The sequence below is a fragment of the Trachypithecus francoisi genome, unplaced genomic scaffold (genome assembly GCF_009764315.1).
Source record: "Trachypithecus francoisi isolate TF-2019V2 unplaced genomic scaffold, Tfra_2.0 Lachesis_group12, whole genome shotgun sequence".
NCBI lineage: Eukaryota > Metazoa > Chordata > Mammalia > Primates > Cercopithecidae > Trachypithecus > Trachypithecus francoisi.
The window spans coordinates 113,400,159-113,417,323 of NW_022681457.1; the positions used below are offsets into that span (position 1 = coordinate 113,400,159).

Sequence of the window (17,165 nt, forward strand, 5' to 3'; positions counted from 1 at the left end):
GAAAGAATTCTAAAGGACACTGTTGGTTTGGCTTTATATTGAGCATTTTTTGTGGCATAAGGTAGCAGTTTTGCCCCACTTCCTGCAGGCCTTGCTCAGCTTGGTCATTTTCTGCTTGTTTGCTACCTCTCCGAGGTTGCACCTGTCATAGGAAGGTGCCGCTGAGCTTTTCCAGGAATTCCGCATGCCAGAATGCAGGAATTTCTTTTCTTTTCTTTTCTTTTCTTTTTTTTTTTTTTTTTTTTTTGAGATGGAGTTTCACTCTTGTTGCCCAGGCTGGAGTGCAATGGTGCAATCTTAGCTTACCGCAACCTCCGCCTCCCAGGTTCAAGTAATTCTGCCTCAGCCTCCCGAGTAGCTAGGATTACAGGCATGCTGCGCCACCACGCCCAGCTAATTTTGTATTTTCAGTAGAGACGGGGTGTCTCCATGTTGGTTAGGCTGGTCTCGAACTCCCAACCTCAGGTGATCCTCCCGCCTCCACCTCCCAGAGTGCTGGGATTATAGGCATGAGCCACTGCACCTGGCCCGGAATGCCAGAATTTCTAAATATAAAAGTAAAATTACATGTGGACTGATAAAGTCCAAATAAAAGATGAAAATTGATAAAATCTAAAACCACTCCCTTTTACTGAGTCCTTACCCTGTGCCAAGCTCTGGGCTAAGTGCTTCAAGGATGTGGTCCTATGTCGTCCTCACAACAGCCTATGAAGTACCTGGTTCTCATTTCACAAGTTAGGTGGGTAAGCCCAAAGAGGTTAAGGAACTTGTCCAAGGACAGACATCTGGAGCTGAGATTTGAACTCAGGACAGCAGTGCCCCCTTTTCTGCTGCCTCTCGTGTGTGTCCAGAGTAGCTGACAGTGCCCTTAATTTAACCACCGCATTACCCTGCCTCCCTTTCTACCCAGCTGTTAAAATAATGGTTTATCATGTTAAAATCCGGGAAGTGTTGGCAGAACTGCAGTATTGGCTATGAAAGGATCTTTCATATTGGAAGGGTCTGAGGAAGTCCCAGCACCCAAGGAATAGACAAACTGAACTGCTGTCATGGGGGGCAATCAGTGAAATAGTGTCCTCTGCAATTCCAGCCCCCTGCCTGAGGAGATGCTCAGCTATGCCCGGGATGACACCCACTACCTGCTATACATCTATGACAAAATGAGGCTGGAGCTGTGGGAGCGTGGCAACGGCCAGCCCGTGCAGCTGCAGGTGGTGTGGCAGCGGAGCAGGGACATCTGCCTCAAGGTACACCTCAGCCACAGTCACACAGACCGCGACACTCTCGGGCTCTGTGTCTGGCCAGGTTCTAGTTCTTAGGTTTGCTGCTTAAATTCATGAAAAGAGCCAAACGTTTTGCAGAGCCCAGGGCACAATTTTGATTGCCGTTGATTTTGAATATTCTCTAATACTTTGTAGAAATTCATCAAACCTATCTTCACGGATGAGTCCTACCTTGAACTCTATAGGAAGCAAAAGAAGCACCTTAACACACAGCAGCTGACAGCCTTTCAGCTGCTGTTTGCCTGGAGGGATAAAACAGCCCGCAGGGAAGATGAAAGCTACGGGTAAGGGATTAGAGATTCTTTTAATACTTGTTTGCAGACTGAGGAGCTCTAATAACAGGTAAATAATGGACTTTTTTCTTTTGCCATGAAAGCTGCTTGTTTCCCCTATGTGACAGTATCTAATGGAACTTGCTGGCTGAATGTAATGTGTTCCCACGGTGTGTGCTTTTTTTTTTTTCCAGATATGTACTGCCAAACCACATGATGCTGAAAATAGCTGAAGAACTGCCTAAGTGAGTCTGAGAGCTGATTAGTATGTTCTGACTTTCTCAGTAGATCTTATGTTCTTCAAAATCAAGCTTTTCTGGTTGCTATTACCCAAGGCTGCTTACTTGGAGATTAATGCTCTAAGCTTGAAAGGTAGCAAGTCAAAGGAATATAGAATATCTGCCCTCAGGCTGCCATTTAAGAATTAAAACCTCTGGCCGGGCGCGGTGGCTCAAGCCTGTAATCCCAGCACTTTGGGAGGCTGAGACGGGCGGATCATGAGGTCAGGAGATGGAGACCATCCTGGCTAACACGGTGAAACCCCGTCTCTACTAAAAATACAAAAAAACTAGCCGGGCGGGGTGGCAGATGCCTGTAGTCCCAGCTACTCGGGAGGCTGAGGCAGGAGAATGGCGTAAACCCGGGAGGCGGAGCTTGCAGTGAGCTGAGATCCGGCCACTGCACTCTAGCCCGGGCAACAGAGCAAGACTCCGTCTCAAAAAAAAAAAGAATTAAAACCTCTGAACTGGAATCATTTCAATGATTATGCCTTAGTTTTGAGTTCCTTTTAAGTCTCTGAGCCTTATAGCATCTACTTGCAAGGGAAGAAAAAGTCCCAGATTCTCTCATCTATACTTTCTTCCAAATTCAAGCAGCTCATGATCTTAAACGTTTTGTGATCTTGATTAAAGTATAAGCAAGAATCAAAATCCACAGCCCATTGGTTGCCCCGTGTGGAATTGAGAATCCATAGTGCTGTGGCACTTACTTCCAGCTCTCCCTGATTGCGGGAGTCAGGCTCCAAGAGGGATCCACTTAAAGCTTGGTGTTGCAAAGAACACATGGAGAAGTTGGCCTAGGCTGGCCTGACATCAGTGTTTCCTTAGTCCCTAGCTGTAGCTTCAGCTTAGATGTGCTACCCTGGCTTTACCCAGTCGTTATTCTTATCTGGAAGTGTTTGAGGGCTGCATTTCTGAGTGACAAACTGAGTGTGTTCTTACTTGTCTTCAGGGAACCTCAGGGCATCATAGCTTGCTGCAACCCAGTACCACCCCTTGTGCGGCAGCAGATCAACGAAATGCACCTTTTAATCCAGCAGGCTCGAGAGATGCCCCTGCTCAAGGTAAGAAGCTTTTCTGTGGCCAGGCCTGGTGGCTCACGCCTGCAGTCCCAGCACTTTGGGAGGCTGAGATGGATGGACCATTTCAGGTCAGGAGTTCAAAACCAGCCTGGCCAACATGGTGAAACCCCATGTCTACTAAAAATACAAAAAATTAGCCGGGTGTGCGGTGTGCGCCTGTGATACCAATTACTCTGGAGGCTGAGGCAGGAGAATCGCTGGAACCCAGGAGGCGGAGGTTGCAGTGAGCCGAGATTGTACCACTGCACTCTAGGCTGGGAAACAGGGGGAGATTCTGTCTCAAAAAAAAAAAAAAAGATTTTCTACTGAAGGGTCCTAACTTAGCAAGCCTGTTTTTGTTTTTTGTTTTGTTTTGTTTTGTTTTTTGTTTTTTGAGACAGAGTCTTGCTCTGCCACCCAGGCTGGAGTGCAGTGGCCGGATCTCAGCTCACTGCAAGCTCCGCCTCCCGGGTTTACGCCATTCTCCTGCCTCAGCCTCCCGAGTAGCTGGGACTACAGGCGCCCGCCTCGTCGCCTGGCTAGTTTTTTGTATTTTTAAGTAGAGACAGGGTTTCACCGTATTAGCCAGGATGGTCTCTATCTCCTGACCTCGTGATCCGCCCGTCTCGGCCTCCCAAAGTGCTGGGATTACAGGCTTGAGCCACCGCACCCGGCCTGTTTTTTGTTTTACGACGGAGTCTCGCTCTGTCTCCAGGCTGGTGTGCAGTGGCCCAATCTCGGCTCACTGCAACCTCCACCTTCCGGGTTCAAGCAATTCTCCTGCCTCATCCTCCTGAGTAGCTGGGACTACGGGCGCATGCCACCATGCCCAGCTAATTTTTTTGTATTTTTATAGAGACAGGGTTTCACCATGTTAGCCAGGATGGTCTCGATCTCTTCACCTCGTGACCCACCCACCTTGGCCTCCCAAAGTGCTGGGGTTACAGGTGTGAGCCACCACGCCTGGCCTTTTTTTCTTTTTCCTTTTTTCTTTTTTTTTTGAGACAGAGTCTCACTGTTGTCGCCCAGGCTGGGGTGCAATGGTATGATCTCGGCTCACTGCCTCCAGGGTTCAAGCGATTCTCCTGACTCAGCCTCCCCAGTTGCTGGGATTACAGGCGTGCACCACCACACCCAGCTAATTTTGTATTTTTATTAGAGGCGGGGTTTCACAATATTGGCCAGGCTGGTCTTGAACTCCTGACCTCAGGTGATCTGCCCACCTGGGCCTCCCACAGTGCTGGGATTATAGGCGTGAGCCATCAGGCCCAGCCTTAGCAGGCCTGATTTTTCTGCTAGCATCTTATTCCTTGTGGCTGCCTAGATTCATGAGCTGGTATCCATTCTAAACAACCCTAGGGAAATCATAGGGCTTAGGAAATCCAGTGTGTGTGTCTTGATAAATTTAGCTGCTTTTTTTTTTTTATGATAGTTGAAAACTATCGTTTTATTTATATGAAAACTCATTCTTTTTATTTTATGACCTTAGCTTTGATGATTCAGCAGCAAGTACTGTCTGGTAACTGGGCCAATTCACTGTTCTAAGGCAGTTAATCTGGTGGAGTGAGATGGAGTGGTGACCTCAGCAGAGGGAGCTAGTTTTGGGAGCCTGGCGGTGGCCCAGATGTGAAGTGATAGCTCCCTGACTGAGTGAGGAATCACAGACTGGAAAGGAAAGAACAGGTATAGGAAGCATCAGAGGAAAAGACTGATGGGACTTCATAGCAAATGATGACAATGGCATCCAGTTTTCTTTTGTTTTTTTTGTCATTGTTGTTTTGAGACAGGGTCTTGCTCTGTCACCCAGGCTGGAGTGCAGTGGTACAATCATGGCTCACTGTAGCCTCTATCTGCTAGGCTCAAGTGGTGTTGGGACCACAGGCACACACCACCATATCCAGCTAAGTTTTTTTAAATTTTTTGTAGAGATGGGTCTTGCTGTGTTTCCCAGACTGGTCTTGAACCCCTGGGCTCAAGAAGTCCTCCCAGTTTGGCCTCCCAAAGTGCTGAAATGACAGTTACAAGCCACCTGCCAGCCCCACATTTGCAATTTTTATGTTAAAAATGTTTTGTAAGCTTTGTGCTTTGTCCAAGTAAAGAGAGACCTTGATTACTAGAGAAGGATCTTTTTCAAGCTCTTTGGAATCCTTCCTGTTGTGCTTAGTCATGATAAAGAGCTTTATTCTTTCATTCTACAAGTAATTATTGAGCACCAAATAATTATTGTGCCAGGCACTGTAAAGAGTGAAGAGAGGAAAGAAAACCTCTGGGCTCTTGAGAAACAGGCTGGGGAAGGAACACAGTCAGCGCTGGGGACTGGGGGTTGGACTTGAGGCTTTTGGGCAACTTTCCTCAATTCTCTTTGTTTTTATTGTTAGTCTGAAGTTGCAGCCGGAGTGAAGAAGAGCGGACCGCTGCCCAGTGCCGAGGTAGAGTGTCGGATCCGTTTTCTCCCCCGGGAGGAAAGACGTCAGTCACAGCCAGTGCAAGTATACCTCTGACAGAGGCCTGTGCTGACAGCTGGCAGAAAGCTACTGCCGGCTTGCACGTTTTACATGCCAGCCTGCTGGTGTCTTTTTGATGCAGAGATTGGAGAATGTTCTCTTTGGACCTCACGACTGCTCCCATGCCCCTCCGGATGGCTATCCAATCATCCCAACCAATGGTAAAGTCGAGAGCCCTCCTGACTGTCCTGAAGAGGTTGGGGCACAGCTACCTTGTCTCAAATTCTGTACGCCTGGCCGGGCGTGGCTTATGCCTATAATGCCAGCATATTGGAAGGCTGAGGCGGGTGGATCACCTGAGGTCAGGAGTTTGAGACCAGCCTGGACAACATGGTGAAACCTCATCTCTACTAAAAATACAAAAATTAGCTGGACGTGGTGGTGGGCGCCTGTAATCCCAGCTACTTAGGTGTCAGAGGCAGGAGAATCACTTGAACCAAGGGTCGGAGGTTGCAGTGAGCCGAGATTGTGCCATTGCACTCCAGCCTAGGGGACTACAGCAAAACTCCATCTCAAAAAGAAAAAATAAACAAACAAAATAAAATTCTGTAGGCTTTGACCTTATTATCTACTGCTCCTCTAGGATCTGTGCCAGTTCAGAAGCAGGCGAGCCTCTTCCCTGATGAAAAAGAAGATAACTTGCTGGATACCACATGCCTGATTGCCACAGCTGTCATCACGTTATTTAATGTGAGTAGCACGGAAACTTCCCTGAGGTGATGAGGACCCCCTGGGATTTACTGGGTTTATCCAGCAAGTTGTCTGCCTGGAGTGTTGCTTACACTCGAAGACTAATGCTAAGAGCAAAACCCAGCAGTGCTGGGAGAGGCACAGAGACCGATGAGCAAGGTGACACTGACCACTCTGGAGGAGGTGGTCTGGGGACATGGATGGAGGATTCTCTGAGCTCTGTGTGTGAAGAAGTCTTCAAGGAAAGGCTGACGTCCTGTTGTTGAACAGCACCTAGTGGGAGGAGGGCTTGCGCTCAGAGAACATACAAGCAGGACTTTGTTGACAAGCTGCAGCGCTGGCTGGGGAAAAACGATTCACCTGGATGCCCATCTTGGGTGGCGTAGGTGTGCTGTCCGACGAACTGTAGAACGTGCACTGCCCGTAGCTTCCTGCCTGACCCCAGCATCACATATGTGTGCTTTCGGTGAAGAAGAGGAATGCTTTTGAAATCCTTTTTTTTTTTTTTTCGATACAATCTTGTTCTGTCACCCAGTCTGGAATGCAGTGGCACAATCATGGCTCACTGCAGCCTTTCCCTTTGAGGCTCAAATGTTCCTCCTACCTCAGCCTCCCGAGTAGCTGGGATTACAGGCATGAGTCACTGCACCCAGCTATTTCACTTTTTTTGTTTGTTTGTTTTTTGTTTGTTTGTTTGTTTGTTTTGAGACGGAGTCTCGCTCTGTCGCCCGGGCTGGAGTGCAGTGGCCGGATCTCAGCTCACTGCAAGCTCCGCCTCCCGGGTTTACGCCATTCTCCTGCCTCAGCCTCCCGAGTAGCTGGGACTACAGGCACCCGCCACCTCGCCCGGCTAGTTTTTTTTTTTTTTTTTTGTATTTTTTAGTAGAGACGGGGTTTCACCGTATTAGCCAGGATGGTCTCGATCTCCTGACCTCGTGATCCGCCCGTCTCGGCCTCCCAAAGTGCTGGGATTACAGGCTTGAGCCACCGCACCCGGCCTTGTTTGTTTTTTTGAGATGGAGTTTCACTCTTGTTGCCCAGGCTGGAGTGCAATGGCACCATCTCGGCTCACTGCAACCTCCACCTCCCAGGTTCAAGCGGTTCTCCTGCCTCAGCCTCCCTAGTAGCTGGGATTGCAGGTACCCGCCACCACACTCAGCTAATATTTTATATTTTTAATAGAGACGGGGGTTTCACTGTGTTGGTCAGGCTGGTCTCGAACACCTGACCTCAGGTGATCCACCTGCCTAAGCCTCCCAAAATGCTGGGATTACAGACATGAGCCACCACACCCAGCTTTTTTTTTTTTTTTTTTTTTTTTTTTTTTTTTTTTTTTTTTGAGACAGGATCTCACTCTGTCACCCAGATGGGAGTACAGTGGCACCATCTTGGCTCACTGCAACCTCTGCCTCCTGGGCTCAAGCAATCCTTCTGCCCCAGCCTTCTCCCGAGTAGCTGGGACTACAGGCATGTGCCACCATGCCCAGCCAATTTTTGTATGTTTTGTGGAGATGGGGTTTCACCATGTGGCCCAGGCTTGACTTTCATTTTTAACTTAATCTCATAAATCTCGATTGGGCCTTGCTTTAGCAATTAATGAGAAAATGTGAGGCGCTTTAGTTGACCTCAGAGCTAATTTGATTCATGAAGGTGATTTATCAGCTAAACGTGTTAGCATGAACTCTGGGCTCCTTTGATATGGAAGTGCTGTTTGGGGTAAAGGAGGCTGTGGTCTCTCCACACTCTGTGTTGCAAAGGGGCATAATTACAAATGAAGCAAAAGAATAGCACATGAATATTTATGAACCCAGTTGGAAGCAGCATTTTGTTGCATAATTTCAAAGATTCCCTGTAAAGTTATGTAATATTAAATTTCAGGCATGGTGCGGTGGCTCCCAGCACTTTTGGAGGGCAAGGCAGGCAGATCACCTGAGGTCAGGAGTTTGAGACCAGCCTGGCCAACATGGTGAAACCCTGTCTCTACTAAAAAATACAAAAATTAGCCAGGGGTTGTGGCACATGCTTGTAATCCCAGCTACTCGGGAGGCTGAGGCAGGAGAATCGCTTGAACCGGGGAGGCAGAGGTTGCAGTGAGCAGAGATCACACCACTGCACTCCAACCTGGGCAACAGAGCAAGACTCTATCTCAAAAAAATACATACATAAAATAAATTTCAGGCATCAATTAAGACCTCATATTCTAGAGCCAGACCATGCTGGGTTTAAATCCTTGGTCTGCTCGTATTCACTGCAAGCCTCTGAAAGACTGTCAAACCTCTGTAGGCCTCAGTTTCCTCCTCTGTAAGGTGGTGAGAGTAATACCACCACATAGGCTATGAGGACATGGTGAGAATTCACTGATCCAGCACATTCATATTGAAATGCTACTGGGTGCTGTTGCAGACACAACGCCTTATACATAGGAGAGTGTATGAAAAATTAGCCTTAGCCATTGGTATTAATATCACTGTTAACTGGCTGGGTGCGTGCGGTGGTTCACACCTGTAATCCCAGCACTTTGGGAGGCCAAGACGGGTGGATCACTTCAGGTCAGGAGTTCAAGACTAGCCTGGCCAATATGGTGAAACCTGGTCTCTGCTAAAAATAACAAAAATTAGCCGGGCATGAGCAGAGATCACACCACTGCACTCTAGCCTGGGCAATACAGCGAGACTCTGTCTCAAAAAAAAAAAAAAAAATCACTATTAACTGTTGCTGTCTTGCTGGCGTCTTGATGTCACAGATGATCATGGTTATTAGTGATCATTTTTTTGTCTGTCCCTGCAGGAACCTAGTGCTGAAGACAATAAAAAGGGTCCATTGACAATTGCACAGAAAAAAGCCCAGAACATCATGGAGTCCTTTGAAAATCCATTTAGGATGGTGAGTAGTAGTTTTGTGTACTCAGGGCTGACAGGATATATAGAGATGCCTACAGCTGTACATGCTTTTACCTGGGAAGGAAGCCTCCGAAGCCAGTGTGCCAGCTGCCCTGGTGTCCAGGCAAAGACGCATGGCACCAGCAACCCCCCATCTGAGCGCCTCTGGGCTGTGGGTCTAGATTCCGTTCCCGGCAATGTTTCACACAGCTGTTTCCTTCCTCCAGTTTCTGCCCTCACTAGGACACCATGCCGTCTCTCAGGCAGCGAAGTTCGATCCATCAACAAAAATCTATGAAGTAAGTGGACTTGTCACCTGTTCTAAAAGAGACTTTTTTGTTGTTGTTGTTGTTTTGTTTTTTTGTTTTTTGAGATGGAGTTTCATTTTGTCACCCAGGCTGGAGTGCAGTGGCACGATCTCGGCTCACTGTAACCTCCACCTCCCAGGTTCAAGCAATTCTTCTGCCTCAGCCTCCCGAGTAGCTGGGATTACAGGCACCTGCCATCATGCCCAGCTAATTTTTGTAGAGATGGGGTGTCACCATGTTGACCAGGCTGGTCTCGAACTCCTGACCTCAGGTGATCCACCCGCCTCGGCCTCCCAGAGTGCTGGGACTACAGGCGTGAGCCACTGAGCCTGGCCCTAAAAGAGACTTTCTAAGAAAAGGGGATTTCCTAATTATTCAGACCAGGTTTCTGTTGTAGACAAGTCCATCTCATCTGTGAATCCCCTGACAATGAATGCAAAAGCCCTTTATTTTCTAGCGTTGTTTCTAGGAAAAGGGTCCAGAACTTCAATGAGATTCTTAAAAGCACTTGGAAACCTTGTAAGAAACAAATTTTCACTTGCGGTTTTTTTAATTGAGGTTTAATCTATATGTAGTAAAGTACACAAATATTAAGTATACAGCTTGATGCATTTTTACAGATGTCTGTTACTTTAAGGATCTTAAAGGTGACAGCTTTAATTTTAAAACACTCTCTCTTACTTATCTGGCTTGTTTTTACCAGCATGAGATGAGAACCCACCTCCCCTAGACCCCCTTGAGATGTTTCCGGGAGCCAGCACGTGAACTTTTGTTCGCAGCCTCCTTCCTCCCTGCAGGAAGCCTCTGTTCTGATGACATGGGCGACTGGCTCCCTCTGTGTGGCAGCAGAACTCTTGTGTTAGGCAAAACCGACAGGTCCCCTGGCCCTGGCCCTGAGTTAGCTTGCTATTTTTAGAAATGGGGAATCAGGTGGGGCTTCTGCCTTCTCTCCTCTTTTCCTCTAATGGGTTGTGGCACATTGAACAACTGCACGTCCCGTGTGTTGTGCCCAGTGTCACCTCCATGTGTTGTAACGCCATAGGTCAGTGGGGTGTCATAAGGGAACGCGGCAGACTTGCGGAAGCCCGGCCTTGAGTCTGCCTCGGTCATTCGCTGACCGTGTCCCTTGGACAAGTTACTTAGTCTCCCCGAGCCTGTTTGCTCATCTCTAAAGAGAGGGTGATGACAGTACCTTTGTCCCAGGGTTACAGAGAGACTGAACGAGATGACGGATGGCCCAGTGCCTGGAGGACAGTAGCACTTTGTCCCCCTTAATAGGGATTTTAGCAACGAAGGCAGCATGAAATGTGTTTTTCATGCCCTTAGATTTGAAATTTATGACTTAGAATGTGTGTACTTCTTAGGTTAACCTGCCCTACGTCACCTCATGAAAAGTAAGACAGACTTGGGTGGCTGACTTTGGAGGGTGTTTTTGTTATATTTGCTTTCATTATAGATCAGCAACCGTTGGAAGCTGGCCCAGGTACAAGTACAAAAAGACTCTAAAGAAACTGTCAAGAAGAAGGCAGCTGAGCAAACAGGTAGCACTCACTTCCTTATAGCTCAGTCGGCTGTTAAAGGACGGCTGTTGCACGTCAGCTGTTTCAGCCAAGTGCTGGATACAGCTGTGAATGAAGTAGGCACAGCGCCTGCTCTGTGGGGCTTCCCTTCCGCTGAGGGATGGTGGCCAATCAGTGTCTATCCTGGCAGATGCAGCAGGTGCTGTGCAGAGAGATGGGTGGGGAGTGCTGGGGGGTGCTATAGCTGTCTCGACGGTGGTTGGAGAAGGCAGTCTAATGAATGTGACATTGACAAGACCTGCAGTGACCTAGAGAAGAGTTCTGGAGCCACAGCACAGCGAGCCCAGAGGCCCTGGGGGTAGTTCACTAGGCATGCTCAGCAGCAGCAAGTGGGCCTGCATGAGCAGAGCGGGTAGAGAAGAGCAGGAAATGGGGAAGGAGCCGGCAGGGGCCCACGGGATGATGCTGCCTTTTACTCTGAGTTCAGAAGCCAGGAGGGTGCTGAGCAGACACAGGGTGGCAAGTGACTGACATGTGGCCCTCTGGCTGCTGTGTCAAGAGCAGATGATAGGTGACAGGGTGGGAACCCGGGAAGGGAGAGGAGACATGACAGTGGCCCAGGCGAGAGGGAACAGTGGCCTTGAGACCAGCGTGGGAGCAGAAGAGGTGGCGAGAAGCTATCAGAGCCTGGATCTGTCCCATAGCAAAGCTGACAGCATTTGAGGATGAGGTGGATGTGGCATGGGAGAGAAAGGAGGAAGTCTTGGATGAAGATTTTGTCCTGAGCAGCTGGAAAGCTGGAGTTGCTGGCAGCCAAAGTAGCTGGTTTGAGCCAGCTTGTCCACGATGGTGATGGTGATGATCCTGTTAAACGCCCTCAGGTCCACAGGCCACTGAGCATTTGGGTTCACAGGACAGGAGCAGCCAGGGCCGGGGAGGATCAGCTCAAGTGTAGGTGAAGGTGCACAGCCTGAGCCCTGAGGCAGCCTGTCCTGCAGAGATGCGGGACCAGGGAGCTGCGAGGGAGGAGGGATCAGCTGTGACAACCCCTGTGGCTAGGCCAAGTCGGAGGAGGATGGAGATGGAGGAGGGTGGTTGCTGGATTCAGCAACTCCAGAGACAGTTCTCTTCCTTGCAGCTGCCCGGGAACAGGCAAAGGAGGCGTGCAAAGCTGCAGCAGAACAGGCCGTCTCCGTCCGACAGCAGGTCGCGGTACGTGCCAGCCTTTCTCCTTTTTCCTTTGACAAACGATGCCCCTCCTTGTGGTCAGGATCTTCCTTGGGTATCTTAGGGGGCTTGCCCTATGCTTTATATTAAGTCCTGACTTCTTTCCAGTTCACCTTTTTTTAAATTTCCTTTTTTTTTAAAAAAAAAATAGTGACATGGTCTTACTCTTACCCTGATGCCCAGGCTGGAGTACAGTGGTGCAATTATAGCTCATAGCAGCCTTGTACTCCTGGGCTCAAGCAGTCCTCCCACCTCAGCCTCCCAAGTAGCTAGGACTACAAGCACGCACTACCATGCCCGGCTACATTTTTTTTCAATTTTTTGTACAGATAAGGGTCTTGCTATGTTGCCCAGGCTGGTCTCAGACTGCCTAAAGCAGTCCTCCCACCTTGGCCGCCCAAAGCACTGGAATTATAGGCATGAGCCACTGCACCTGGCCTGCTTGCCTTTCTTAAATGACCTCATGTCATTGTCCAGTGAGGAACTGGTTTCAGCTGACCCTGAGTGTTGGTCCGAAGTTCCAGCCACAGCTCCTCTTCCCACCACTGACAGTTCTTCTTACCACTTAGGCAGCTGGGTCCCAGCTACCACTGAGGCTGGCGGGGGGTTCCCTCTCCCACGTGCCTCCCTTTTCCTCCCCTACATCTGTTCGTGATCTACAGCTAGAAAATGCTGCAAAGAAGAGAGAGCGAGCAACAAGTGACCCAAGGACCACAGAACAGAAACAAGAGAAGAAACGACTCAAAATTTCCAAGAAGCCGAAGGACCTGGAGCTGCCAGAAAAAGAGTTTACACCTTACGACTACAGCCAGTCAGACTTCAAGGCTTTTGCTGGTGAGGAAGTACTGGGGCCCCATAGGGAGGCATCTGTGTGTGTTGAGAGGGGAGGATCCATAAAGAGACTGCAACATAGGAGCCAAGTGAGCCCTGCGCAAGGCATGGCGCTCGCCAGAAATGGTTGGAGTGGGCCGGGCGCGGTGGCTCAAGCCTGTAATCCCAGCACTTTGGGAGGCCGAGGCGGGCGGATCACAAGGTCAGGAGATCGAGACCATCCTGGCTAACACGGTGAAACCCCGTCTCTACTAAAAAGTACAAAAAACTAGCCGGGCGAGGTGGCGGGCGCCTGTAGTCCCAGCTACTACTCGGGAGGCTGAGGCAGGAGAATGGCGTGAACCTGGGAGGCGGAGCTTGCAGTGAGCTGAGATCCGGCCACTGCACTCCAGCCTGGGCGACAGAGCGAGACTCCGTCTCAAAAAAAAAAAAAAAAAAAAAAAAAGAAATGGTTGGAGTGGTCCAGAGAGGCCGTGGTGATGTGGACAGTGGCCTGCAGCCTCATTTCCACCTTCTCCATGGGAGCTCACTCTCTTGGTGGTCTCCATGGTGGGTTAGCAAGATCCACCTGTCACTTCCTTTGTGACCAGGGCTCCATCCTTCCTCACTGTAACTTGTGCCCATAAACCCTCTCTCTCTCTTTCACACACACACACACACACACACTCTGAGGATTGTGTTTGTTGAAAAATCTCAAAACCTATGACATGAACCCCTATGGGTGCTGGGGCCGTGAGAGTCCGTCTGCTTCGAAGGGGCTACAGATGGCATTCCCGACTCCAGCAGCCTTCGGCGCAGCATGCTCCTTTGGAAGAGAAAGCAGAGGCCATTCCACACAGTGGCCCTTTATACAGGAGTGTCGCCTCAGAGCCCGAGTTCCTGACGGCATCACCCAGCACAGAGATCAGAATGGATTTCCTTATGTGCAGGGGCCACTGCTGTAGCCACCTGCCCCTAACGTCCCTGGGACTAGAGCCGAGAGAAACAGGCCTGGTCTTCAGACTGCCCACAGGGACCAGGATCACCATGTATTCATTTACGTGAGCCATGAGCTGCAGCCCCTCATCGTGACGGGGGTTGTGCTCTGACAGCCAAGGCTTGCCTGAGTGTCGTGGTCCCGGCCTCGCTGTGAGCCTGTGATGCCTGGTAACTCATTGACCTGACCACAGGTCTCTCTCATCTCTTACCTTTCAGGAAACAGCAAATCCAAAGCTGCTTCTCAGTTTGATCCAAACAAACAGACCCCTTCTGGCAAGGTAAGAACTGTTCCTGGAGGATATTAGCACACCTGTGGCGCCTGTTTTTGACCTCCTCCTCTGCTGAGAAGACAGGCCCATCCAGGAGTCCATTCCTTTGCATATCTTTTTCCTCACCTCATTTCTTCCCAAGCGCGGACAATACTCGTCAGCTACCCCGGCAACTCATAAAACGAGGCTGTAAAAGCTGGCGTGTGGTTTTAAAGGGTGTTATTCTGTGTTTGCTACCATGGGAACCACAGCTGCAGGCCAAAAGCACCCCCTTTGGGGCCAGCACAAGCCTGCATTCGCCCCACGTGGGTGTTGGTGCTGGTGCCAGGGAAACAGCGTGGCTGCAGGTTCCACAGGCACGGGGACAGGGCTGCTTTGGGGCCCTCCTGTTCCTCTTGCAGCGCATCCTAGCAGCTCTGCCTTCAGAGACCCAGAAACGTCCTCTCGCAGGGAATCTAAAGTCACACCTGTGCTGCTAGAATCTTTGGCCCTCTGAGCTCAGGTGTGTGTTTCTGTGTATCTTGTGATCAAGGTGCCTACCCAGCTTAAACGGTTTCTTTTCTTTCCAGAAATGCATTGCAGCCAAAAAAATTAAACAGTCAGTGGGAAACAAAAGCATGTCCTTTCCGACGGGAAAGTCAGACAGGTACGCGGTGGATGGCAGTGTAGCCCAGGGAGCCCAGGGAAAAAGCACCTGCCCTGCATGCTGCAGTCAGTGGGGAGCCGCTGGGGAGCGAGTGCCCGGGGGTCTTCGACCAGGATGCCTCAGAGAACCTCCCACAGCCACGTCCCTCTCGCCACTCGGAAAACAAGGGCGGGAGGTGATTTCTCTGTGCCACACATCACAGAGCCAGGCACTGCACCCCAGGACTCAGATGCCCCTTGTTCCTGGCTTTCCAGTTACTGTGTTTCCTGGGGTCACCTCAGGGAAAATAGGTGTGAATAGTTACAAAATTTTCCTGGGCCAGCCTATTAGGAATGAGGAAAAAGTAAGCACGTGTGGGTTATCCTTGTTGTTGAAGAGTGGTTTGACTTGGTTTTGTTTTGGTTTGTGACAGTCTCATTCTGTCACCCAGGCTGGAGTGCAGTGGCACAATCTCAGCTTATTGCAACCTCCGTCTCCTGGGTTCAAGCAAGTCTCTCACCTCAACCTCCCGAGTAGCTGGGATTACAGGTGCCTGCCACCATGCCCGGCTAATGTTTTTGTATTTTTAGTAGAGATGGGGTTTTGCCATGTTGGCCAGGCTGGTCTCAAACTCCTGGCCTCAGTTGATCCTCCCAACTCGGCCTCCCAGAGTACTTGGATTACGGGTGTGAGCTACTGCACCTGGCGAAATGTTTTTGTTAAAAACATAAAATCCTAATAATCAAGCTGACCCTGAGGTCAGGGGACTTGCCCGGGGGTAGGAAGAACAGGTCTGCCTTCTCGAGATGCTGCTCAGTTCGGCCAACTCTGGTGGGCCGCCGAGTTCTCGGGAGCCCCTGAACAAACCATTCTCCCTCTGTTCTGCATGATTAAGGTTTGCACCATTTTGTAAACCATCTGAGAACATCCAGCCAACCCAGAAGAAATAACTGTTGTTTTTATACTGTCTCTGCAGAGGCTTCAGGTACAACTGGCCACAGAGATAGTCCTGGAAGCCACGCGGCACCCGTGGACCAGAAGCACCAAATGCCAGTGCTGCTTTTGTACAGACGTATTTTTAAACCATTAAAAAATATTCTTCCTGGAAGAAAGCTGATTCCTGACTTTTATTTTGTTGCCGCCACAGCTCTGGGCAGGTTGCCATCCTGTTCAGGCAACCATCTTCAGCTGTCTGTGGGCAGGTGAGTGTGCTCCAGGGGTTATGGTGACTTCCAGAAAAATCCAGAGCTGGCTGGGCATGGTGGTTCACGCCTGTAATCCCAGCACTTTGGGAGGCCGAGGCAGGCGGATCACGAGGTCAGGAGATTGAGACCATCCTGGCCAACACAGTGAAACCCCCTTTCTACTAAAAATACAAAACACTAGCTGGGCGTGGTGGCGGGCGCCTGTAGTCCCAGCTACTCCGGAGGCTGAGGCAGGAGAATGGCATGAGAGCCGAGATCTCGCCACTGCACTCCAGCCTGGGCAACAAAGCGAGACTCCGTCTCAAAAAAAAAATAAAAAGAAAAATCCAGAGCCACTCCCGAGGAGGAATATGAGACAAACTGCTGGGACTCAGAAGTGGCAGCACCTGCGAAGCACAAGCTGTGATGCTCATCGCTCCCCTTGGAGAGGGTTCTCTGGGCAGTTTCACTTCCTTCCCGAGCCTTCAGATAACGTGAATGGAGCCACCTGGTTAAAAAATGCCATCGGGAAAGGAAGTGGTAAGGTGCCCTAGAGCTAGCCGCAGCTCCTGAGGACCTGTTCTCTACTCTGTTCTTTGCTTTTTTTTTTTAAATCAACTGTTTGTTTGTTTGTTTGTTTTCTGATTATAGAAGTAATAACATGTTCATTGCAGGAAATGTGGGAAATATAGTAAAATGCAAGGTCAGACGTGGTGGCTCATGCCTGTCATCCCACACTGTGGGAGGCTGAGGCAGGCGGATCACCTGAGGTCAGGAGTTCATGACCAGCCTGGCCAACATGGTGAAACCCCATCTCTACTGAAAATACAGAAATTAGCCAGGCATGGTGAGCACCTGTAATCTCAGCTACTTGGGAGGCTGAGGCAGAAGAATCGCCTGAACCTAGGAGGCGGAGGTTGCGGTGAGCTGAGATCACACCACTGCATTCCAGCCTGGGCAGTAGAACAATACTCCCTCAAAAACAAAAGAAAAATACAAAGAGAAAATTTTAAGCATCTGTAGTCCTACCACACAAAGATGCTCTTTTTTTTTCCTTCTTCTTCTTTTTTTGAGACAGGGTCTCACTCTGTTGCCTAGTCTGGAGTGCAGTGGTGTGATCTTGGCTCACTGCAGCCTTGACCTCCCAGGCACAAGTGATCTTGCCGCCTCAGCCTCCCACATAGCTAAGACTACAGGCACATGCTACCACACCTGGGTAATTTTTCTTATGTTTTATAGAGACGGGGTCTTGCTGT

At 49.6% G+C, this 17,165-nt stretch overlaps 1 protein-coding gene across 1 annotated transcript in view; it reads left to right on the top strand.

Annotated features, from left to right (window-relative positions):
• Positions 1 to 15,833, top strand: part of EXOSC10 (exosome component 10) — a 31,493-nt gene extending 15,660 nt beyond the window's left edge. Inside the window, exons 11-25 of the mRNA XM_033228396.1 lie at positions 1,091 to 1,247; positions 1,419 to 1,567; positions 1,750 to 1,800; positions 2,786 to 2,897; positions 5,273 to 5,323; positions 5,481 to 5,559; positions 5,982 to 6,088; positions 8,876 to 8,971; positions 9,195 to 9,266; positions 10,732 to 10,816; positions 11,934 to 12,007; positions 12,685 to 12,856; positions 14,048 to 14,109; positions 14,670 to 14,746; positions 15,702 to 15,833. Coding sequence (XP_033084287.1) covers positions 1,091 to 1,247; positions 1,419 to 1,567; positions 1,750 to 1,800; positions 2,786 to 2,897; positions 5,273 to 5,323; positions 5,481 to 5,559; positions 5,982 to 6,088; positions 8,876 to 8,971; positions 9,195 to 9,266; positions 10,732 to 10,816; positions 11,934 to 12,007; positions 12,685 to 12,856; positions 14,048 to 14,109; positions 14,670 to 14,746; positions 15,702 to 15,732 — 1,375 coding nt within the window. The 3' untranslated portion in view covers positions 15,733 to 15,833. The remainder of the gene's footprint in view (positions 1 to 1,090; positions 1,248 to 1,418; positions 1,568 to 1,749; positions 1,801 to 2,785; positions 2,898 to 5,272; positions 5,324 to 5,480; positions 5,560 to 5,981; positions 6,089 to 8,875; positions 8,972 to 9,194; positions 9,267 to 10,731; positions 10,817 to 11,933; positions 12,008 to 12,684; positions 12,857 to 14,047; positions 14,110 to 14,669; positions 14,747 to 15,701) is intronic.
• Positions 15,834 to 17,165: the final 1,332 nt, after the last annotated feature.